This window comes from Papio anubis, chromosome 5 (assembly GCF_008728515.1).
Source record: "Papio anubis isolate 15944 chromosome 5, Panubis1.0, whole genome shotgun sequence".
Classification (NCBI taxonomy): Eukaryota; Metazoa; Chordata; class Mammalia; order Primates; family Cercopithecidae; genus Papio; species Papio anubis.
In genome coordinates, this window is record NC_044980.1 from 71,070,563 (window position 1) to 71,096,558 (window position 25,996).

The 25,996-nt window shown below is 34.2% G+C and overlaps 1 protein-coding gene across 6 annotated transcripts in view; it reads right to left on the minus strand.

The window, feature by feature from the left end:
- The window catches only part of AP3B1 (adaptor related protein complex 3 subunit beta 1), a 301,940-nt gene that overhangs the window by 116,916 nt on the left and 159,028 nt on the right, over nt 1-25,996 (minus strand). For all 6 annotated transcript variants that reach the window (XR_001903494.2, XM_003899849.4, XM_021939489.1 and 3 more), the window contains 3 exons: nt 16,426-16,602; nt 4,407-4,593; nt 3,329-3,459 (listed from right to left, as the gene is read on the minus strand). Coding sequence is in view for 5 of the 6 variants with exons in the window: in XM_003899849.4 (XP_003899898.3) it covers nt 3,329-3,459; nt 4,407-4,593; nt 16,426-16,602 (495 nt within the window). In the remaining variant the exon portion in view is untranslated. The remainder of the gene's footprint in view (nt 1-3,328; nt 3,460-4,406; nt 4,594-16,425; nt 16,603-25,996) is intronic.

Below are 25,996 nucleotides of genomic sequence, written 5' to 3' on the forward strand. Positions count from 1 at the left end.
GTATGGCTTTCTTTTATATGTATTTAAAATGCTTCTGTCTACAAAGATAGAATTCTATAAACAAGCTCTCCTATTTTTGGTAAACTCTGAAGTCCGTATTTTTCTTAAATCCAAACATATTTCTCTGAGGTCTGATAAAAAGTTTCTCGGATTAATTTAATAACACTAAATCAACAATTTCAGAAAACCAGGCTCCTATGCTCAAATGTGCATTTTTTTCTTGACATGGCCATGAACTCTATGGAGTTTCAGGTTTTAAAAGGCCAAAGGCAAACAATAAAAATATTTTAATTTTTACTGTGGTCCTTTATGACTAAAGGACCACATTATCATTCTAAGCAAAAGGAATAATAGAGAAAAGAAAAGAAGAGAACATAGATGCTAATTTGAAAGTTCCTATGAAGGATAAAATATTGACAGACTGTTTATAAAGCAAAATACTCTTCATATGCAGAAGGCGGTCTTTCTGTAAGTAGAAAAGAAAAGACTTTCTAGAACTAAGCAAATAAATTATTAACTAAGGATCTTCAAAACTTACTGGGATCATAATATAAATATATATTATAGTCTATATCCTGGAAATGGTGGTGTGTAATTCAAAGTGACTTCTCCTGTCAATCTGACTAGGTTCCCTGTCGTTTTGATTAAAATATCAGATTATCTAAACCTAGGCCATTTTTCTTACTAAGTTATATTTCACAGTTACAAGACTTGACCCTGTAAGATCACTTTACAGGAAAACTAGAATAACACAGTATATGATGTGCATGAAATACAGTGACATGACTTGGAAGGGAGATGAAGTAGAGTGAGAGACAAGAAAGATAATATGGACATTATTTTTTGTATTGTAGCTGCATTTAAAAATAAAACTATCTATATTATTTTTATACTTAACTGTGTCCCTCATAGTACAATTTTAAACCAATTGTCTCAGAGTCCAATAGATTGAAGTTGTTTTCTGCATGGCATCAACAGTGACAGTTTTATCAAACCATGTTCCATCAGTTATAATGATTCTCCGTAAGTTACCAATTATTAATTTCATAAATGTAATCAGCAAAATGAAAAAAGAAATTAATTTGTCTCTGTTGAATTGGATAGGTGAAATGAACATAATATGTTATATTTAAGTACTGTCCCTATAAGGTAGTTAATGCTTAGAAAAGCACATGAAAATGGAAGAAGCCAGCCAACAAACCAATCTATCAGCCAATAAAGAATACTGCTGAGACCAAATTAAATTGCATAGCATTGCTATCAACTCTGAGAAGATAATGCTTTTTGGTGGGTGGGGGCAGCAAGGAGGCAGAGATAAGGCAGAAGTAGGGGAAGGATAAAAGGATGGCTCTACTTGGGCTAAAACATCATGTACCCCATAATGAAAAAGAAAAAAAAGAACCATAAAAACAACAAACAAGCATAATAAGGAATTAGGAAAGAAAGTATGTCCGTAGGAAGAACCATAACAACACTCTCTTTATATTCTAATATCTGATAAAAAGTTGCACAATTAGGCTGGGCACGGTGGCTCACACCTGTAATCCCAGCACTTTGGTAAGCTGAGGTGGGCAGATCATTTGAGGTCAGGAGTTTGAGACCAGCCTGGCCAACATGGCGAAACCCCATCTCTACTAAATATACAAAAATTAGCCAAGCATGGTGGCATGTGCTTGTAATCTCAGCTACTTGGGAAGCTAAGGCAGGAGAATCACTTGAACCCAGGAGGCGGACGTCGCAGTGAGCCAAGATCTGGCCCCTGCACTCCAGCCTGGGTGACAGAGCAAGACTCTGTCTCAAAAAATAAATAAATAAATAAATAAAATAAAAATAAAAATTTTAAAATAATTGCATAAATAAGGCAACTCTTTTGAAGAGTACTTAAGAGTAGGCAGATTTCAGTGAAAAATCAACAAACTTAGCTGCAAGGAGGGATAGACATGTAATTGCTTCTCATATTTTTACATATTTCTACTGTTACAAATTTTTGGCCGTCTCTAAGTACAGATCATTTGTCACAACATAAAAATAACGGTGCTAAGTACTAAGGATAATACAGATTTGCAAACAAGCTCAGGTTTATATCATATTACATAATAAAATACAGTAACAGCATGGACAATGAACTCGGACCTGGGTTGGAATATGGTTCTATCACTTACTAGCCATGTGAACTTAGGCAATTCACTTAAGTTCTCTAAGACTTGGCTTCCTTGTCTGCAAAGTGGGAATAACAATAACCATCACTTCCGATCAGAATTAGGTTTAAACAAGCTAGTTTTTGTAAAACATTATCACCATACACAGTCAGGTTCCTAAATGGTGCTATTATTAATTCTGGCCATGCTTCAAAGCCAGGATAAGTTGGAGTGGTTAAGAGAAACATTATTTCCCAGAGGAATCAAATTACATGGCCATGATCATTATAGAAATTCTATTTATTAAAGTAATAAAGGTTTTCTTCCACTGTATACAGAAAAGTTAAGAGCAAGGAGGTTAACTCACTTTCCCACAGGAATTAGTAAAGAACTCCAGTTATCTGAATCCTAATTCAATGTATCTTTTCCACCACAAAAGTATCCAGAATATAATTCTTAACTGCTTTTTTTGTTAACTCCACATTTTAAAGTATTAAATATATTTTGCATAATTGCTACATACAACTAGAAGGCCTCTCTCCTTATTTTTCTTGTTTGTATGAGAAAGAAACAGATAATATTAGAAAAGAATGTTAATTATTTTATCTCAATGGCCAGCATTTTTTTTAAAGATTGATAAAAAGAGTATTTATATAGCAATTTTTTTATGAGAAAGCACCATATTATTCACTTTGTGACCTTGTCAAAGGACATTTTTGGTACACAATGCTCCCTATTTATGTTCAGGCTTCACTGAAAAATGGTTCGTCAGAAAATCTAGAAGAACACTTTGTGTGGTTTTTTCTGAAAGAGAACAGCAAAAATTATTCAGAAAGATATTGTCAGGAAGCTTACAAATATCTAAACAAAGTAGAAAAAACTTGATCTAATGAAACTAAATACCTTAGAAATTGCATCTACGCAGCTACAAACGCAATAGCACAAATGTGGGTGGTATTGATGCAGAGAATTCAGTTCTCTATTTCCTTGAAGAAAAGGAACAGTACATGTACAGTGGCATAGGAATACTATAATATTTAGTTGCTATAAAGGTAAGGTATATCTAACATATTACATTTAGAAATACTAGAACAATTTTCAACTCTCCAAAAAAGCTTTTATAGAAAACAATAGTTATCCCAGAGTCTTCCACTGCTTTAACAAAATTAATATCAGAAAGGTCCACTTACCAACTCTATTACTTCTACATTTCGAACTGATGGGTCGGGCGCCACCTCTGGCCAATTAGATAATTCCAGGTACCCAGTAGCTTTAATGTTGAGAGTATGAGATAAGGTGCCAAGCTGGAAATGATCTCTATCTATTAAAAATAGGGAAAAATATAAAATAAACAATATGAGCTGTATGTAACAGAGAACAATCATAATCAGAGCTCAAGGTAATTGGCATATTACCTCAAATGTCAAGGAATAAATATAAACCAGGAAGCTCTTCATAGGTCAAAAAACTGATTTCAGTCCATAGATTACAATAATCTCCCCCATAATGGTCAATAAAAAAGCTAATCAGTCAGTGTGTTTAGAGGTGTTGCTCTGAAATGTAGCTTCTCTAAAAATTACTTTACTGTGAATATTAAGAATGACAGCACAGTTAAACAATCCATATACATGTCTTGGCACAAACACATCCAGAATTTTAATAGTTTTTCTACAAAACTGAATTGCTTTTTATCGCTTGACAACATTAAATAAGAAACAATATGAAAACCAAGGTATATAATTATTTGATTCCAAGTGGAATGGCTACTTGTAAGGTGGTAAAATACTTAATTAGCCCTTTTAAAAAGCTGGGACACATAAGTCAACTTCCCTCTTTGAAAAACCAGTTTAAATATAAAGAGATATTTTTAATAAAATAATTCCTCCTAGCAAAACTGATATTAGCGTACACAGAATATTTACTTAATAACTATTAAAAGGAATAATATTTCTTATAAAACTATTTAAAAGATAAATGAAGTCATTATTTATAAGAATAACATGGTTTTCATCTATTGCCTAGTTTAAATGTTAGAATAAAGTCAGAATACTTAAAATTATTTAGGTAAATAAGGTCTACAAAAATATAAACTTTAATATAAAACTTGCTTTTGAGAACAGATGAGTAAAAAGCACATTGTTTTTATATATTTATATATGTGAATCATCTATATTTCCTAAGAGATAAATTTTAAGCACATTAGAAATGGTGACATCCTGTCATAATTTTTTAGATAACATATATTTTGTAGTTATATTCTGATAATACCTTTAAAAGGAGACTCAAGCAGTGGTGCAGGCTTTTGTGCTAGGAATATTTTTTTGGCATATTTACTTAAAGCTCCACTCTTTTCATTCGGAACAATAAGCTGCCTAATAAATCTTGTACGGTCTCTGATGTCGTAGTTTTGATCATACTTGCCGAGATTTAATATGTACTGGGTAAGCAATTTTGTCTGTTGGAAAAAAACAGATCAAGATGAGAATACAGTTATTTATGATTATTGATAACTCTGGATAAACATATTTAAAGAGGTAATAAAAATGAATGGTTATGTCAAACAAATGTTGTTCCGTAGGGAATATGCATTTCTAATGCTGCAAATGGAATTTTGAAGCCAAAGCACATGTCCTCTTCTGTACTGGGTAGGTGAATGCTGAGTATTGAGAAGCAGCCATGTGCTAGATTATTAAACTGCTGAAGTGGAAAGAAAGGCATCATTAAAAAAATAATCATATATGGCAAACCCGCTGAAGGGCCTACGTGAGAATAATGAATGTGGAAATACAACTAAAAACATGGCACTCAAAACTTAATCGGAAAAATATGCAGGACATCAAAACATCAGAGAGTATTAGGGGGCTGGCAAACTGCTTCTCCTGAGGTGTGTTTTATGAAGAGATACTGTCCCTGGCATAAGCAGTGTCTGCACTCTGACTGCACTCAGTTACTTTACCCTGAATTATGACCCATTAAAGCAGACACATGAATCACTGAACTGGATTACTGCAAATTATTTGCAGTGCATTTAGCTGTTACTTTTTCATAAAAGCAAGCTGCTGATGCCCTCTAAAAACTAGGATAAAAGACTTCTTCCGTTTTTCCCCCATGCTGCTTATAGCCTCTAGTAATATTGGTCATTTATTTATTTATGTAAGGGAACAACTTATTATAGTAGCTTTTACACCATAATAAGACTTCCTAAGTCAATTTTTGAATGTACTACATTAACATATATTGAAATAATTTTAATAATAATTAAACCAAAGTTGAAATGTTAACAAAATAGGTTTGTATTTTAAACTACAGTTGTTTTATTGAAAAAGCATAGTTTTAACGAGGCTACATGTGTACAATTTTAACTATAAGCCAAATAGAATTCATAATACATGGGAAAAATAAACTGAGAAACACTAAATCATTTACATTAGATTAGAAGATTTTAAGCACATTAGAAGCAGATAAAAAATAAAATCAATCAAGTTAGGCAGACTAAAGACAATTCTAGAACAATAAGTCAAAGTACAGAAATGGTGTGGTAAACTCTTTTATGATAATTGCTTAAGATAATTGATTTGATAGAAAGCAACCTTATTTCAGTAGCAGGGTATTTAAAAGGGATTAACCTAGTTTTATTAAAGCAGAATTATAAAAAATACAAGTGAAAATGTTAATAGAGCTATTCTGAATTTGGGTACCAACAATTGCTATTCACTAATTGCTAGACCATGTTGGTTCAAGTACAGATAAGAAAATTTCTATGATTCATTTTTTAAAGACAATTAGCAAAATATTCACCAACTGAGGAATACAATTCAGAACCAGCTTAAAAGAAAATGTGGTACACTAAACTGTGTAATTAACTTGCTGGAAAAACCTGGGAAATCCACTTAATCATTAGTTTTCTCAAATGTGGAGTTAGAATTTACAACTTGGTTAATGATAAAGTCCATTTGAGTGCTGAGATTTTAAATCTGAAACTAAAACAAATCAAAGAGTCTCTTAACTGCAATGTTTTTCTGAGCTAGCAGAATGATACATTTGGCTTATACTTCTTATCCCCAAAATTAATTTTTAGGAAATTAAACATTTTCAATATGCTAACAATTCTGAAAATTAGGTAGGGCATTTAAAGTAATGAAAATTATATAATTAAAAAATTTTTACTGACTGTAAAATGTATTATATTGTAAGCTTATAAGTTTAATTAAAATGTATTTTCAAAAATAACATTCTTTCTAAAAGACAAAAAACATATTTGTGTACAATGATACACTAAAATCATAAGCAGAATAATTATTCACCACACATGTACATACATTAATCAGTTTCTTCAGTGTATGTGTCTAGTAACAAGGCATTGATATTTCTCTGGAGAATACATTTTTATATGGCCTAAGTTTTTTTTTTTTTAAATTGCAATCTTTTTCAAAATTAAATTCTGCAGTGAGTAATTATAAAATTGTTGACATTTTGAACTTACTCTTCTCTGTAGACCATATTTTTAATGGAGAAAATACCCTCTTTACAGTATTTCTGGACAACCATGTAATCTGAGGGAAAATTCTACTGAATCAAGAATAGTCCCAATCCTTATGTTAAAAACTGTAAATATTTCAAACCCAAATATTTAACTTTTCACCCATGTAGTCAACAAAAAGTTTTTAAAATATTGACAAAATTTCAAATAATTATTTTATTTATCCTTTTAAAAATATTTCATCAATTTAGATACTACAAAACCAACTGCTGTCTCAATTTCATTTCATTCTACACAATATAAATTTCTCTAATTAAAAAAAGGCGCTCCGTCTAAAGAGTCTTTACGATAGGTGAGATAGTGCAAATGACAATCTCTTGATTAAATCTTGAGCTCTCACCATTTAACCTATTCATTTCTTCCCTTGCCTATACAGGGAAAACTTTCAAAGTCTTTCTGTTTGCAAGATTTGTTTCTAATAATTGCTATTTGCTAAAATTTTTCAAAAAGTAAAATTTTTTGGCATTTTCTAGTGACACTTTAAATAATCCAAACAATTTGTGAACCAAAACTTAACCAATATACAAAAGACACAATTATCAATAAAAAATGTTAAGCCAATATAATAAACTTAATTTACAAAGCAGTTCTTCACAAAATAATAGATCTAAAATTCTGTTGCTAATATGCATTAAAGACAGTGTGTATTGTTATGCTATAGAATGGTTCTTCAACATCAGTTTCATCACAAGAATTTTATAGTTCGGTCAAACTGTGTATACTATCAGTAAATTTGACAACTACGGTTTTATTTCAACTGACTGAATAAGCAGAGTTTGTTTGCATGCACAACAACCAATTCCCAAAACATTTCTCTTCCATAGTTTTCTTAATTTAATAAGAACACTGATTTTTACCATGACAACATCCTTTCATCAAAAACAATTTTATCTTCAATGTTGAGCTTTTTAATTTACAACAGCATTTGCAATATTTTTGACAGAATAAACCTCCAAAAGCTTTACTTTGTTCCCATTTGCAGCCCTGACCAAACAAATATACAAATGCATTGAATGAAAAAGTCTATTTTTGGAATTAACTGATTTTCTATTTGTAAACCAGCAGTGCTGGGCCTTTTTTCCACTAATGGAGCCAACACATTAACAGCTATTGTTTCATTTTTCATATGTGCATAAGAAAACATAGAATAAGGGTAAAAAACTAATTTTCAAAAAGTTATTTGATCTAAATGAGGTCATATTTCACACAGAATTATATAAACATCTTCTGCACCTGTACGTATTAAATTATCTTAATGCATAATCTTAAAATAACTACTAGCTTTTTAAATGGATGTTGATCCTTTTGTAGCAGATTGTTGTGTCTTCTGGTTGTTGTGTGGTCAATGAGATCCCTAGCACTCTCATGGTGGTTGGTAAATGTCGACAAATATTTTATGCATGTTAAGTACTAAGTGGAAATTTAGCACTTCATTCTTTGTTAAATGTACACTTCCATTTTTAAAAATGTATTGCTGATGATTTTATAACAAGTTAAAAAAAGAACTGCCAAATAATAAAATAAACTTTAGACCTACACTATACAATAAATGACAAAACTACTCTAGCAAGAGTGCTTTCACCACTCCCTTTAATGAGCTAGGGCAGAACTATTCAGTCTTTACTCCTGCACATATTTCACCTATAACCAACCTCTAACTTTCCATGTTTTCCTTTAATTTCACCCACTGGCAGCCTAGAGCTTCATGCATCTCATAGGCCATGGCAACACTTGCTGGTATATCAAGTTGCTGGCAAATGAAGCATTTTTAAATACTCATCTCCCCACCTGCAGCAAAGCAAAAGACAGCTTTTCCCACCTGCTTTGTCAGAGTATACTTCACTTATCAGCAGAAACCCTGCATGCTGTTCTAAAAGGAAGAAGCTAGTTATGTTACATCTAGAAAGGGTGGGAAAAAGATATAGTCTTTCAGATGTAAATGGCTCACGTATTAAAATGAAATCTCTGTTCACTGCACTTGTGTCTTAACATGCCACTAGACAAAATTATGGCAGAAACTAGAAGACTTCAAAGCGGAGGTCTACAAATTAACTGTGCTATTTTAATGCAAATATTAGTGATATTACTTCATTAAAAATTTGGGACAAATCCTAAACTAAATGGCATGGAGACAACAGGCATAAATTAGATCTGTCCAGGGAAACTGGTAGGAAGAAAACAGACAACATTTAAGTAAACAATCATGGCATTTTAATATCACTAGAGGCTCAATCCAAAACCAGATGGAACATTAATTAAATAGTACTTTCAAATTTGTTGTATTGACAAATTACACAAGATAAGCAAAGACAATATAATGTACTATCAACAAAAATATTCAGTATCATATATACAGCTATTTATTAAATTTTATTTTCAGACTAATTTTCCTGCTTAGATTTAAGGAACCATTATTGGTACCAACTAATGGCTAATGCTATCCAGATACAAATTATATCAATTACATTTTCTTCAGATTGACTCTAAGTCAATGTGACACAGGAAAAATGAATTTGAGGGACTGTTACCTAAAAATTAAGAAATTCATTATTACACGGTGAAACCCCATCACTACTAAAAATAGAAAAAATTAGCCGGGCATGGTGGCCATGCCCGGTGCCTGTAGTCCCAGCTACTCAGGAGGCTGAGGCAGGAGAATGGCATGAATCCGGAAGGCGGAGCTTGCACTGGGCTGAGACTGCGCCACTGCACTCCAGCCTGGGCAACAGAGCGAGACTCAGTCTCAAAAAAAAAAAAAAAAAAAAGAAATTCATTATTTAAAAGACTTCTCAAAATACTCTGACAATAAACTGGTAAATATTTATTCAAAAAATAACTTTCTTCTAATAGATTGTAAGTCAATACAAATAACTAAAAAGGTCTCTTAAAATATAGTCCTAATATATATTTTACTGTTAATACTATAGTTCTAATAATATCTTTACTATTATATAAAAAGGACACAGACGTCTGCATTTGGCATAGTAAAGATTTATATTGGTTCTAAACTGTTGTTATTTTTTAGTGGGATGATACCAACAAATGTGTTTGGTAAATGAAGTAAACTCTACATGGAATTCTTAACTTATACCAGAGGCAAACCTAAAGCAGTACCGTTGTTCCATCTAACCAAGTTTCTTTCTTTTTTTCTCTTTTTTTTGAGATGGAGTTTAGCTCTGGTTGCCCAGGCTGAAGTGCCATGCTGCAATCTGGGCTCACTGCAACCTCTGCCTACCAGGTTCAAGTAATTCTTCTGCCTCAGCCTCCCAAGTAGCTAGGATTACAGGCATTTGCCACCACGCTTTGGCTATTTTTTTTGTATTTTTAGTAGAGATGGGGTTTCACCACGCTGGTCAGGCTGGTCTCAAACTCCTGACCTCAGATGATCTGCCCATCTCGGCCTCCCAAAGTGCTGGGATTACAGGCCCGGCCCTAATAAGTTTCTTAATTTCATGACTAAACAGGATTCTTTATGTGAATTGGGATGGAATTTCTGAATTTAATAGTATCCACTTTTTTGTCAACTTGAAAAGTTTTCTGTAAGGTCTTCCTTTCTATGTTATATTTACTTGAGTTTTTCAATGCCAAGAAAACATATCAAAGAAAGGGCAGAGATGCCACTGCAGAGTGTCCAAGCCTCCTTTTGCTAAATCACATTAAAGAGGTTTTGGGGGAAGGAGATTTCTCTAAAGACCTGAATCACAGGGCAAAAGAGAATCTGCTTTTAACTTTAGGAGGAATCCCTAAAACATTAGTGTGATTTACAAAATCTCTCACTAAGAATAAAAAATAACTCAAGGAAGCATTTTCTTTTTTAATAGCAGAAAAGTAGAAACTTAACTGTCTGACAGACTGAGATAGTAATTAAATTATATCTACATATATCCATATTTCAAAAACATGATACTAAGCAAAAAAAGTTGCAAATGTATACATAAAGTAGAATATCTACTTATGTAAAATTTGAAAACCCACAAAAATGGATACATATTCATATAATAAAAATGTAAAACATGGATGATTGAATGAAACATACCAACAAGGTGGCAGTGGTTACCAACGGGGAAGAAAGGAAGGTATGAACAGAAGCTTGAGGTTCTAGTTCTATACATCTTACAATCAATCAATCAATCAAGGCAAAGGTGAATATCAACTTAATCCTAGTGGTAGATATACACATTTGTATTTATGCTATTAGGTACTTTTCCATAGGTTTGTAATATTTCCTAACCAAAAATAAAAATGAGCTAAGAAAAACATTAACTTATGGCACTTATCACTGCATTTCAAAGATGACACACTATTAGATAGAGTTTAAAAACAAAAGCATCTTTTATTCATTAACTTTTAAATTGTTATTAATCAGTTTAATTAAATCCTTCCTTTCTTCCTCAAACTTCGGTAGACTATTTCAATGAAGTCATGCTAAATCTTTATACTCCCTTAACAGCTCTAGATTTCAGTAACTTCAACTGGTTTCAGTCCTTCAACTTTTTCCCCACCTAAAAGTGAAATTACTCACATAATTTCCCCACATAAAAGTGAAATTACTCCTCTGTGAGGAGTAATTTCTGAGTGTTTTCTACTCTTTATATTTATTTATATTTATTTCTAACCATTTTTTTCTTCACGAACTAAAAAAAAAAAAAAAAAAAAGAGGGGCGGGGGGATTTCAGCATCTTACTTAGAAAATCTCAGTAGGATAAACTGAAATCAGTGGTTTTATCCTAATAAGAATACAGTTTTTCTCAGTAACTAGACTAGTTTCTTTACTGTAAATCATCATATTCCCTAAGAAGAATATAGCGGTTACTTGCGAGGGTTACAAAAGAAGGATAACTAAAATGAACTAGGCACTATTATGTGCAAGGAAATCTAAACATTTTACATGAACTGTTTCATGTTATCCTCATAATAACTTTGTGAGGTAGGTACAGTCAGTTCTGCTCTAATGCTTGTTTTGAAAATGTGCATTTGTTCCAACTCAGTTGGCATATTAGGGAACAATTTGGGCATAACATGAATTTTGTGGTGATTTCTTCTGCAAGAAACACTAGGTGAAGCCATAAAAATGCACCCAGCTAAACAGAGATGTGTAGGAATACACAAAACATACATACTTCAAACATGTACTTCAGAGGTTAACATCTACATGTGTTATGTGCCATATTCATGCTCTTTAGGAGGTACAACTTTCCATCCAATTTCAGATTAACCCTCTTTCTACCACTTAGCAAGTATAACCTTTCTTCCATAAGCAAACCTCAAGTCTTTTTAAATATAAAGAGCAGTATCATTGTAGTATTTATTTACCATTTAACACATAAAATTGTACTCTTGTTTTTTTTTTAGGTTCCTTTCTAAAAAATACGTCATCAATATAGTTTTTGAGTGTTGCGACTCTAACTCCACTTTTCTAATAATCCCTATGGTTTTTATTGTGTGATTTTGTATAGCACAATGATTTTAGGAGCATACATGTCGCAATATAGCAAAATTGACTATATTATAATAATTCCCATTTTACAGATGAGAAAATGAAATCTTAGATTTGTCCAAAATCATGTAGTAAGTAGCACAACATGGTTTGAATCCAGAGAGTCTATTTACCATATTATGCAACCACTACCACCATCCTTCTCTAGAATTTTTCATCTTCCCAAATACTAACTCTGTACTCATTAAATAATAACTCCCCATCCTGGTTCTTCTTATGTTGAGTAATTTTGGATATACAAGATACATTTGGACATTAAGAATGCTATGTATTTTAGAGACTCTAGACATTATGTTAAACTCTTTGAATGAGTACAGGATTTTCATTTGTTTTAGCAGGTAATTAACTTGGTTGGGGTTCAAGGTACAAACTCTGTCTCTTGGGTACACCTCAAATTTCAGCTTGGTTCTTTAATTCCTAGCTGTGTTTCTCTGAATCCACCCTGCACAAGTGTAGTTCAGACACCAGCCGAAAACTTACGTCCAATTACTCCCAGATTTTGAGATTCCCCGCACTGGCTCCCTCCTTTCTACTATTTTTCCTTAAGTTTCCAATGTCTGTAGCTTTCCTGAACTCTCTTCTCTACTTCCTCAAGCCAGAAGGACTTTGCATTTCCTTTTGGAGGTCTAGCCACTGTGCACAGTGCCAACTGCAGACTGTCCTCAGGATAAAAGCCATAAAAACAGGGAAAATAACTGTGTGCCATTTCCTTCTTCTAAGTATGAATTCCCCTCCAGATTCTCTTGCTTTTCTTTACTATTCTGTGTCTTCAGAAAGTCATTTGTTTCTTGTATTTTTCTGGAGTTTACAGCTGTTTTCTATGGTAGGGACAGTCTATGATATACTGAAAACAGACTGCTAATTTTTAAATTATTTTTTATATTAGGTCGAAAATATTTTGAGGTAGATAAAGAAGTTTGTTATTTGATTATTCTTCGAACATACAAATAAATGCAATATGCTAAGTCTTACAAAAATCAATTTAGACATTCTCTATAACCCTAAATAATTCAATAAAAATTATAGAAATGTTCACTGAAGTATTTAGGCCACTGGGAATTCAGATCTACAAATAAATATTAAGACTTCACGGCAAATCAGCTCCTCATCACTGTAGCCGACTCTCCCTACCTTACTTTTAAAGGTGGCTAAAATAAGTAAGTAGAGAAAACAATTTTTAATATTTCAGTCAAAACAATTATTTCAGTCTGTCTTATATCTAATGGATTACACAATTTTTAAAAATTCTGTTAAGTTGATGGTGCTTAAAACCGTTCTTTAAAACCAATTTTCAGGCTGGGTGCAGTGGCTCATGACTGTAAATCCAGCACTTTGGGACGCCGAGGCAGGAGGATCACTTGAGGTCAGGAGTTCGAGATCAGCCTGGCCAACATGGTGAAACCCCATCTTTACTAAAAATACAAAAAAAAAAAAAAAAAATTAGCCAGGTGTGGTGGCAGGCAACCATAATCCCAGCTACTCAGGGGGCCGGGAGGCAGAGGTTGCATTGAGTCAAGATCACGCCACTGTATTCCAGCCTGGGTGACCGAGGGAGACTGTCTTCAAAACAAAACAACTAATTTTCAGTTATTAATTATCTCAATCTCCTCTTCTTGAGAAATGAGAAATATGCAAAAACAGAGTTCAACTCTTCAAGACACTATTAATCTATTTTCATATTTAATCACTTAAAAACAATGAACTACATAAAAATTTGTGATTTTAAAAAAATCACTGTGTTTTCACCACTGGGTGGTGAAGCCTATTGTAGTTTTCTAGAAGTATCATTCTAAAATATAAAATATCACGTCTGTAATCCCAGCACTTTGGGAAGCTGAGGTGGGCAGATCACTTGAGGTCAGGAGTTTGAGATCAGCCTGGCCAACATGGCAAAACCCGTCTCTACTAAAAATACAGAATTAGCCAGGCATGGTGACACATGCCTGTAATCCCAGCTACTCAGGAGGCTGAGACATGAGAATTGCTTGAACCTGGGAGGCGGAGGTTGCAGTGAGCCAAGATCACGCCACTGAACTCCAGACTGTGTGATAGAGGGAAACTTTCTCAAAAACAAAAACAAAAAAACACTTCAGAAACTGAGCTCCAAAACTGCCATTAATAAAACAGGTCAAGAAAAAAAAAAAAAAAAAACCTGAGTACAAACTAGTTGTCTTCAAATTCACTGAATAAAAAGACATGAAACACGCTCTACAATATCTAAACAAACAGTACTACATTTCATTATTGGTTATTCACAGTGACAAAGAAAAGGGCCAAAGAAAGAAGCTTTACTTAGTTCGATTAAGTCTGGATTGACATTCAATTTTGGTATTACTTTAACAATAATACATAAGCTACATACATTTAGAGTGGCCAAACAAGACAGAAAAAAATCCCAATAGTCTAGGTATTATATAAACCTTCGCCATACCACAGGAATTTAGTGAATACCATGGAGTTCTAGGCTAAAAATCCCTCTATTTTATCAAGAAACATGAAACTCAACAGCAAACACAGGTCTTTCTTTACTCAGTTTTTAGAAAGTATCTCAATGTATGAAGAAATCTACAGACACTTGGAAAGGATTAACTGATTCCTTTTAAAGATGACTTAAAATTTAAAGACAAAATCTAAATCATGGAAATATGCTCCATTATTTGCAATTATCTGGTTACAAATCTTACAGATGAATCAGCAAAAGCTATAATAATATAACTCATATCACGATTAGGGAGGAAGATAATCCCAAACCATATAGAAATGAATCTGAGGAATCGACCTGAGGATTCTGAAAGGCAAACATTAGCTTACTAGAAAATAAGTGTGGTCTATGGGGAAGCAGGAAAGGCAGACAAAGAGGGAGACACATATAGAGAGATACACAGCAAATACAAAAAGAGAGAAACAAACAGAGATGGAAGAGAAAGGAGAGAATGACAAACACACTGGACTGTAGTACAGGGGCGGGGCACTGAAGGGATGAAGGATGTCAGAGAGATATCTAGGCAGAGGGAGTTTTGGGGAAGGGGACAAATACAAAGACAGAGAGGGGATGTGGAGGAAAAAAAATCACAAAGGCAAAAGTAAGAGTCAGAGAAAAAGCGAAAATTAGAGAAAAATAGATAGGACACAGAGCATAAATCTTCCCAAGAAGCCTAGCTGCAAATGAGCAAGAATCTTTTTTCAATTATACTAAACAGGTAAGTCCACTCACAGAGAATAGCAATTCAGATATAGGAAAAGTCCCTATTTCGTACATGGAAGCAAAAATGATCCCTCTTATTAACAGCTGCTCAAAAAGTCAATGGACTTAAAAATGAATATTCTAAATTGCAAATTTGGTAAATTATACTACTATTAAAAGTAGTTTCCCTTTCCTCTGCAGGACCAGGTCCATACTACTTCAAGCATACAAGCCACTCCATGTGTTCAAACTGCAAAATGTCTTAGTCCATTTGGACTACTTTAGAAAATACCATAAACTGGGAAGCCTATTAATAATATAATTAATAATAGAAATTTATTTCTCACAGTTCTGGAGGCTGGGAAATTCAAGATCAAGGTACCCACAGTTCGGGTGTCTAGTGAGCACCCATTTTCTAATTCGCAGATGGCACCTTCTGGCTGTGTCCTCACATGGCAGAAGCGGCAAGCAAGCTCTCAGGGATCTCTTTAATAAGATCACAAAGTTCATTTATAAGGGCTCCAGCCTCATGACCTAATCACCTCCCAAAGGCCCTACCTCCTAATACCATCACATGGGTGATCGGGTTTCACCACATGAACTTTGGGGGATATAAACTTTCAGACCATTGCATCTGCCATTCTGGACTCACCTTTAAAAAATTTCCCAGAAACACCAAGCTATTTCTTGACTCTGACCCTGTGCTTTCCTCTTTCTGTACAGTAAATCACTCCTTACAAGCCCTTAGTCAAGAGTCTCATCCTTTATAAAATTTTCTCTGACCTCGCATCTACTTCAGACTTTCAGTAATTCCTCTAGAATTCCATTGTATGTCAATACTTCTGCTACAGCATTACCACACACTATTTCCTTTTTTAATGTTTTCTCTCCTACTAGACTAGAATGTCATCTCTTTGCACTAGTATCATCTAACATAGAACGTGAAACAAACAGGCACCTGGGAATTGTTGAATGGTCAGACTAATGAAGGTACAGCCCTCCGCTGTTTGATCAGAGTGAAGAGGAAAGTACGTATTAGATAGGTTGACTAACGTTTGCCTCTCACCTGTTTGGAGTTGGTTAAATACAATTTTGCTCCCAGATTTAATATCTGCAGTTTTACCAGATCATCTTCACTAGTGAAGCTTTTAGCCATCTTCCTCAAAACATCAGGGGCAATTTTAGGAACTCGTTCACAGTTTTCTCCAATTAGCCAAAGAATACTTGCTCTAGCAACAGGAACCTAATATGAGAAGCAGATTACATAGTTAGAAGTAAGTTAATCATACTCTAATATTAACATAGAAAAGGTTTTAACTATTAAAAATGTTTTACAACTATTAATTCATCTAATGTATATCTAGGAATTATTCCTGTATTTATGAATTTTCCTCAGATAAACACATAGGAAATCTCATTAAAATTGATTTTGAAGAGAATATCTTAGAAAATATTCATAGAGCAAAAACCAATGGTCTAGAATCTAGATTCTATCAAAGACGAACAAATTCTGGAAGCAAGTCTGCCTGCCCATACCTATTTGTTTCTCCATGATCTGTTGCTGCTTTTGTGCTACAATGGCAGAAATAGTTACAATGAAGACCATGAGGTCCCCAAAGCCAAAAATATTGAGTGTCTAGCAATTTATAGAAATGGTTTGCTGACCCCTGCTCTAGAGCAGCAGTTCCCAAACCCCAATGCCCATAAAAATCATCCAGGGTTCTTATTAAAAAGACAGGTTCCTGGGATCAGCTCCAAAACAGTATTTCTGTGGTGGGGCCCAGATAGCTATGTTTTAATTTAAAAAGCACCACAGATGATTCCTGAGACAGGTGGTCCACAAAGCCCATTTGAGAACCCATAGATAATACAGAAAAAGAAACAGATCAATTAAGTACTATGATTCCAAATCAAAACTGTTTTTGCTCTTTATGTATTAGCATCTACAACACTGAAAATATATCAAACCGATAAGATCATCAAGGTCTGCTTATAAAATCATAAATCCTGGTCGATTATTTGGTCAACAAAAGAAATAGGGATAAATTTGTCCAATATTGCATTTTGGCGTTATATTTTTAGATAAAGTACATTTCAATATAATTTATCTTCTTAAAAGTCACTGCTTTGTGACAAATTGGAAACCTTCCATCAGTACCATTAAGACCAACAATTTAGAGTATGCAAATTAGTTTTATTACTATTTGCTTATTTGTATCCTCCCCTATTCCAAAAGGAATTTGAGAGGGTGTGTAAATTAATTTCAGTGAACATTTTCACCTCACACAGAAAATTTGTTTTTTATAATAAGTGAAAAGGCTGACAGCTATCATTAAAAGATGGCATCAAGAGGAAAGATAACGTTCTTTTTATAAAGTCCTTTTACAATTTTGCAAAGTCCTAATATTTTCTGTAGTTTCATGGTTATACACAGTATGACTGTCAAAGAAAAAAGTGAGAATAAGGACCTTTCCATAGCCAAAATTTTATCACAATATTTACCATTGCAAAATTTTTCAAAACACCCACATTATGAAATTACATAAAAATATTAAGTTACAATATTGAGTCCTTCGCTAGAATCAGAACGAGATGATCAAAAAAGCTTTTAAATAAAAAGGTATACATTTTAAAATAACAGCACATCTTTAAATTATTATTTAGCCTAAGTTGGGTGAGACAGAAGAAATCCATATACTTATGCAATTAAAAAAAAGGTCTAAGTGCTATTACAAATCTATTCATACAGTGTGATAAAACTGATGCCCTTACTGTATACTGATTTCTGGAAAGAAAAGAGGTTATTTCTGATGTTCCAAAGGTTACACTGCATTAAGACTTTACTCCCAATCTATTATTTTAAATTGGGCTAAAGAATAGTAATTGAGTGGTACATTAAATTTTCCAGTATAGAGCAATTCAAGTTGCCTGCCATAATGAAAGGTAGTTCTAAATAAGAATATATGTGCAACTTCAGATTTCAGTTATGCTAGATTTATTTTTCTTAAATATTTTATTATATATTGCTAGTATAAAAATCAGAATTCTACGACATATCATAATCTATTACCCCATTTTAAGTAATTTTCTTCTGGTAACGGTCTTTTGCAATTAAAAAGACAATCCCAAAAACAAGTAATGTTTAAAGAGATTGTTTATATTCATGAATATACTAAAATTAAAATAAAAATATTGGAATACTGTAAACCCTCATAATACATATATTTAAAATACAATTCGTTGAAAAAATTAAAAAACAATAAATCATAATGCTCACAATAAAAATCTCAAGGTGGTGGTGAGAATAAGATTTGTAATTTTCTAGAACTAAACTAATAAAAACCCCAACTAAAAAATTTTAAAACTTAGAAAACTTCACCACAAGAAACAATATCAATATAAATATACTTATACCAAACTTTTGGTGATGGCATTTTATTACAAAGCTTAGGAAACTGACAAAGAATATTTTTGAGCAGGTGGATGGGATCAGAATACTAAGATTTCTGGATTCCAGTTTTCCTTTTCTCTTCCCATTAAGCAACAGGACTCTCATTTATACACCATTGATACTATGAATTCACAGCCACTACTTTCAAAGATTTGAAGCAACGGAAAAAAAGGCAAGTAAGAAAATTAGTCACTTCCTAGAGGCTGGGCACAGTGGATCACGCCTATAATCCCGGCACTTTGGGAGGCTGAGGCGGGTGGATCACTTGAGGTCAGGAGTTCGAGACCAGCCTGGTCAACATGGTGACACCCTGTCTCTACTAAAGATACAAAATTAGCCTGGCATGCACCTGTAATTCCAGCTACTTGGGAGGCTGAGGTATGAGAATCGCTTGAACTCAGGAGGCGGAGGTTGCAGTAAGCTAAGATCGTGCCACTGCACTCCAGCCTGCGTGATGGAGTGAGACTCTGTCTCAAAAAAAAGAAAAGTAAATTAGTCACTTTTGGTTCCCCATGGTCTTTTTAACCATAAAATAAATAGGAACATTGAAATAAAACCAAACTAATAATACACACACAGACACAGACACAGGCACAGACACACACACAGTCATACATATGATATAATACTTTCATTATGAAGCTCTGCTTTTCAATATTCTCAAAGACAAACTGGATTGTAAATGACTTTGCCTGATTCTTTATTCTAAATGCCCTGAGAAAGTGATTAAATGCACTTTTCAAACCTTGTACTAGAAGGCAGTTTCCACGGCCACTGCAACCCATTAATTTGCCTGCAAAAACAAATAATGATTCCTAGCCCACCACAGCAGTTATAGAAAGACATCTAGAAAGATTTTACAGATCACTCTATAAGCAGTTCAATTTAAAAGCTATTGTGTTTCAACACCAGCCCACTGCACAGTGCAACAGTCTAAAGTAAACCCTACAAAAACATCAATTTCATTTATTTAAATTTGTCAAAGGCAAAATCAGTAGACATCTAAGCAAACTGCATACCAACAGCAAATCAGATCTAATACTCTGTATCTGGACTCAATATGCATTAAAGCCTAAGCCTGAATTACAATGGGGTGTCAGAGAAAGGGTGGGTAACTTGTGAAATGGCAGGCATCCTGTGAGGCATCTGGGCAAGGAAGATACAAAGTGCTATTTCAATATTACTCAGTAGTTTTTACAGAAGACATGAAATCTCATCTGTCCCATTAAACATTATGTGAAATCCTGTTAGAGCAATCCACAGGTAGCATTGGTTGTTTTGTGGTTGTCGTCGTTGTTGTTTTTTGAGACAGGGTCTTGCTCTGTCATCCAGGCTGGAGTGCGGTGGTGCAATCATGGCTCACTGCAACCCCAAACTCCTGGGCTCAAGCAATCCTCTCGCCTCAGCCTCCCAAAGTGCTGGGATTACACGCATAAGCCACCACGTCCAGTTGAGAGTATGCATTTTATTCTAGAAGCACTCCAAAACCAGTATTTATCATAAACGAAGGAAACTCCAAAGGACAGAATACTCACAATCAGAACATATAAGTTGACTGTATTACAGACATAAATCTATTTGATTTGACTGAATTCAAAATGTAAAATACATTCAAACTTTAGTTTTTATATTTTTAATAACTAAATAACCAATGAAAACAAAGTCCTGAATATGATAAAATCTGTGTTCTCTTTTTAAAACAAATTATATAGCTAATAGCTATTGAGCTCTTACCATGTGCCATGCACTGTTTTTGAGAGCTTTACATATTTTCTCGGTCATTCATCACCAAAACTCTGTGAAGTATGCTCTACCATGATCTGCACTAGATACATGAGGAAACTAGGGTAACAAAGGGGTTAAGAAACTTGCCCACATCCCACAGCTGGTTGTGGTGGAACTAGGATCAGAACTCCAAATCTGAATCCAAAATTCACACTGGATCACTGGGCAGCAACAAAATGAGTGTGGTAAACTAGGAAGAATACTGGCCAGCAAGCTATTGAGACCGGATCTGATCCCACACTGATGGTGTATATCAAGGAGGCAAATAACTTCACCTCATTGGGGTCACATTTACTTATTAATCAGATGAAGGATTATTCCTTCATCCTCTGTTTGTCTGCCACATTGTGCAATGGCTCCTTAGTGCCTCCTGCCATTTCCCCAAGAGCCAGATTTTCAGGGCAGATCCAGGCCATTTTCTTGCCTGTTCCCACACCCATGTGTAGTGGGACATTTTCTCACTTCTTTCACCTCTTCTTTTAAGGATAGGTAATGTGGCCAGGTGGGAAGAGGTCTTGCTATCACTTCTGTTCTCTCTCCTTCCAGAGGAAAGATGGACCCAGGATTCTGCCCTAATAAAGTGGCTCAGGCACTGAGGGAAAACATGCTCATCATTGACCCCTTGTCCTTAGACATTGGACAGATTGGCTTTTCCTAAAATTGCAGTGTTTTAGAATGACATTTCTGGGTTTGAGGGTGAAATAGGTAGAGATTCAGGAGGATAGAGGTCTCATTTAAGGCTCTTATTTTAAGGCTCACATTTTAGAATCGCTTGCCTACGTTTAGGAGTTATCAGGTACTTGGTCAGATTAATAAAACGCTGCTTTTATTTCCACATGGCCATTGTTCTTGTATAAATAGCTATCCTGAGTGGAACAGAGAGATTCTGGGGATACAATCATTCTTCTCTCCTGACTTTGAAGTTATGTCTGCTACATCCCTCACCACCTTCTCCTGGGGTAACTTGTGGTTGACCATTTTGAGGGTTCTGCACAACAAATTGTTTTGATTCTTCCTTGCTTGTCCCACTTCAAGCCTTCAGTTTCCTCAGATACGTTAGATGAGCAGTAACAACTAATTATCAGCTTTTCATTCTCCTAAAGTTCAAATGTGTGCTACAGAATTCCATGCAGCTTTAATTATTTTAATTTTTTCTATTATCACATTCCAGATTTGTCTACTGTTGCTGCCTCTCTCTGCTTCATAATAATTAGAAGGGAATTTTCGGTTTTATTTTCTTTCCAAAAGACCAGATTTAACATGTACTTTTCAACTTATACATATTTTTTGTATTCTATTTTACAAAATCAACGTTGATCCCTCTTCTTATGTTTTGATTTGTTGTTCTTTTATTTTTTTATCCCTATACTTTACAAATGGTGATCTTTATAACTTTAGCCATGTCCCACACATTCTGAAATACAGCATTTTATTTCCTGGGTTTTAGAAAAAAGTTTGCATTTCTTCTTTAAACATGTTCTTTAATCTGAAAGTACATTTCTTACTTTGCAACTGGTCTGGTACCCTTTTAAATTATTTAAGTCTAATTTCATTGCTTACGGTCAAAGAATGCAAAATCTTTAAGTTTTCTTTATGCCTAAATACATTCTTGATTTTTTGAAAATATTCAATGGATATACTCCTAAAAGTGGCTATTATCTGTTCAAGAGATATAAGGTTTTAGCTATATTTACTAAATAAGTTTTTGATTACTTACTTAATTTTCTTACTTATATCTGTCTACTAGAAATATCTAATATGAGAGCAATACATTACAGTCACACATTGTAACTATTTTATCAATTTCTCCTCACATTTTGAATAGATTTTTCCTTTACATATTTACTTGGTTGCCATATATTTTGTGCAAATAGGTTTGTGCTTATTACTTTCTTTACAAATAACCCTTTTTTCATTTTATAATGTTCCTTTTTATCTTGTTAAATGCTTTTAATTAACTGTGAATCTCACTTTCTTGTTCATATTTGCTTAATATCTCTTTCCTTACCTTCTTATTTTCAACTTTTATCAATTGATTAAGGTGCTTTAATTATAAATGGCCTGTAGCTAGTTTTTTTCATTCCAGTTGGTAAGTCTGTCTTTTGATGAGAAAATTCAGTCCATTCATATTCAAGATGAGAAATATTTGATTTTATTTCTTCCATCTTTATCTTATTTTTAAATATTTATTATTTATTTTACATATGTTTTCTTTCTTCTTATTTTTTCTCTGGCTTCGTAAAACTGCTATTTGTTCCTTTATTTTCCTTTGTGAATACTGAATTCTCACCATATTTTTATATCTATTAATGGTTATCTTCTGAGAAAAACAAAAGCTGAAAAAAATAAGCTTTGCTATATAGAGCTGTAAGACCGTACTTATCTGGTTTATAGTCCAGCAACTGTTGAGAAAGTTGATGCATAGGCCAGGTGCCGTGGCTTATGCTGTAATCCCAGCACTTTGGGAGGCTGAGGTGAGATCACCTGAGGTCAGGAGTTTGCGACCAGCGTGGCCAATAAGGTGAAACCTATCTCTACTAAAAACACAAAAATTATCCAGGCATGGTGGCACATGCCTGTAGTCTCAACTACTCAGGAGGCTGAGGCAGGAGAATCACTTGAACCTGGGAGGCGGAGGTTGCAGTGAGCTGAGATTGTGCCACTGCACTTCAGCCTGGGTGACAGAGCAAGACTCAATTTAAAAAAAAAAAAAAACAGGAAAGAGAGAGAATGAGAGAGAGAGAAAGTAAGTTGACATATGCTTCATTAGTTATTGGTCAGACAAGTGTTTCTTCCTGGGGGCTGTATCACTTCTGTAGGAAATAACTAAATATGAGCAGGGGTATTTATAGTTGTTACAACGACTAGAGACATGACTGAATTTTGATGCTTGGTGACTAGGAATGCTAGATGTCCATTTCAGTGGCTTTAAGACAAAAAGCTTATCCTCTCATTTCCCATCAAAGTAATGTCAAACATCTGTTCTACACTGGGATAGACATTGATCATGTCACTCTAATTCCCAAGTTGTCAATGATTTGAGGGAAGCAAAAGGAAATAATAAAAAAAACCTTGGCTAGGTCACTGAGTAGGTATGTGAACTGAATACAGAAAAGGAACAGGTGACCCTATAGACTAATACAATTAAATATTTGTCAAATAAAAATAAAGTGAAATTTTTAAACAGATAGATTATAAATGGAAATGAGATACAGCATAATGCACTGGTTAAGAAAGCAGACCTGCTGCTCTGTGACCTTGGGCAAGTTACACAACCTCTTTGTGCCTCAGTTTTCTCAAATATAAAATAGGAATATTAAGAGAACTTTCCTTGAAGTGTTGCTATTAAAAAATTAATAATTTGTCTTTTTAAGGTAATTAGAATAGTGCCTGGCAAATGATATGCTCTACAGAAGTTATTTTAAATAAGTAAAATATAAAAGAGGCAATAAGAAAGCTTACAAAATTAAAACCTTACTATAGTCTGTCTTCTTCAAAAACAGTGACTATTGCCTTAATAACAGCTTACACTGAGCACTGTTCTAAGTGCTTCACATGCATTGACTCATTCTTTCCACCCAACAGAGCTCTAAGGTTGTCAGTACTATGATCCCCATTGTACAGATGAGAAAACTGGAGCATAGAGAAGTCAAGTAACTTGCTTAAGTTCACGAAGCTAGTAAAAGGTACAGACTAACTGTGAATCCAAGTCTTCTGGTTTTCAAATTACTCTCTTAACCCTTACATCTCTCATAAATAATCTCTATGAGAAGTCTTGGCTTTGTTCACTAGAATCAACAATAAGAACAGATATGAATACAAAGTAACTCTCTGCTGAGAGATGGAGTGAGGGCTCAGATGCTAAATGACTCCTGTAAGCCTTATTTTTATTTTTATTTTTTTCAGCTTTAAGATAAATGTGTAACTGCCCTGCAAGATTTACTAACACTCCAAGGGAAAGACAATTTTGCAACCAGAGATATTTAAAATTGGTCTTGACTGGTAGGCTCTAAATCTTGTGATCCATTACCTTTGACTACACAAAAATGATCCCTCTGAAGAGACTGAGAATACAGATTAACCCACCTTCAAAGAAGGAAATAATATACTCATCTCTAAACTACAATTGCATTTATTATAGACATCAGTTGGCAAAACATTAACCAGCACTCAAGGAAAAGGCATAGTAAAAGGCAAACACAATGGTGAAGAAACAGCTGAAGAGTTTGAAGAAAAACCAGAAGAGAAAAATCACAGAAGCCATGAGGAGAGACTATTTCAAAAAGGAAAAAGTAGTTAGTGTAGTACAATGCTAAGAAAAGATCAAGGAAGGTATGGACAGAAAAGTATCTATTGGATTTAGAAAGAAGGAGATAGCAACCTTGGAAAAGGCATAGTGAATGAAGTGCTGGAGAATCAAAATCCAACTGTGATGGGCAGGGAGTTTGACGTAAATGAATAAAACTTGTTGCAGATAGTTCTTTCAAAAACTTTGGTTTTAAAGGGAAGAAGAGCATGAAGTAAGATAGAATGACAAACACTTAACGCAGCACTACTGTGTGCCAGTCAGTGTTCTAAGGGCATTACTGTATTAACTAAGCTAATACCTATAATAATACTATATTGTAGGTCCCTTTATGATCATCATTTGACACATGAGGAAAGTGAGGCATAAAGACTTTAACATGAGGACAGAGCTGGTAAGTGAGGGAGTTGAAACTCATATTTATTATTTTTTTAACATAATTTCAGACTTACAAGAAGAGTAAAAAAAATTCTGCATACCCTGCACCTAGACTCCCCAAATGTTAACATTTACTACATTTGTGTTAGCTATCTCTCTAGGTAAACATATATTTTTATTTTATTATTTATTTATTTATTTGAGACAGAGTCTCGCTCTATCGCCCAGACTGGAGTGCAGTGGCGCAATCTCAGTTCACTGAAGCCTCCACCTCCCGGGTTCCAGCAATTCTCCTGCCTCAGCCTCCTGAGTAGCTGGGATTATAGGCACACACCACCACGCCCAGCTAATTTTTGTATTTTTAGTAGAAACGAGGTTTCACCACGTTGGCTAGGCTGGTCTCAAACTCCTGACCTCAGGAGATCCACCCGCCTTGGCCTCCCAAAGTGTTAGGATTACAGGCGTGAGCCACCATGCCTGGTCACATTTTGTTTTCTTAACCAAAAAAGGTAAGTTGTAGGCATGCTCTTATACCCCAAAATACCTCCAAATATAAGATAATATCATCTGCAAACAAGGATAATTTGACTTCTTCCTTTCCATTTGGATGCCTTTATATCTTTCTCTTGTCTGAATGTTCGAGGTAGGGCTTCCAGTACTGTGTTGAATAACAGCGGACATCCCTGTTGTGTTCCAGAGCTTGGATGAAAGGCTAAG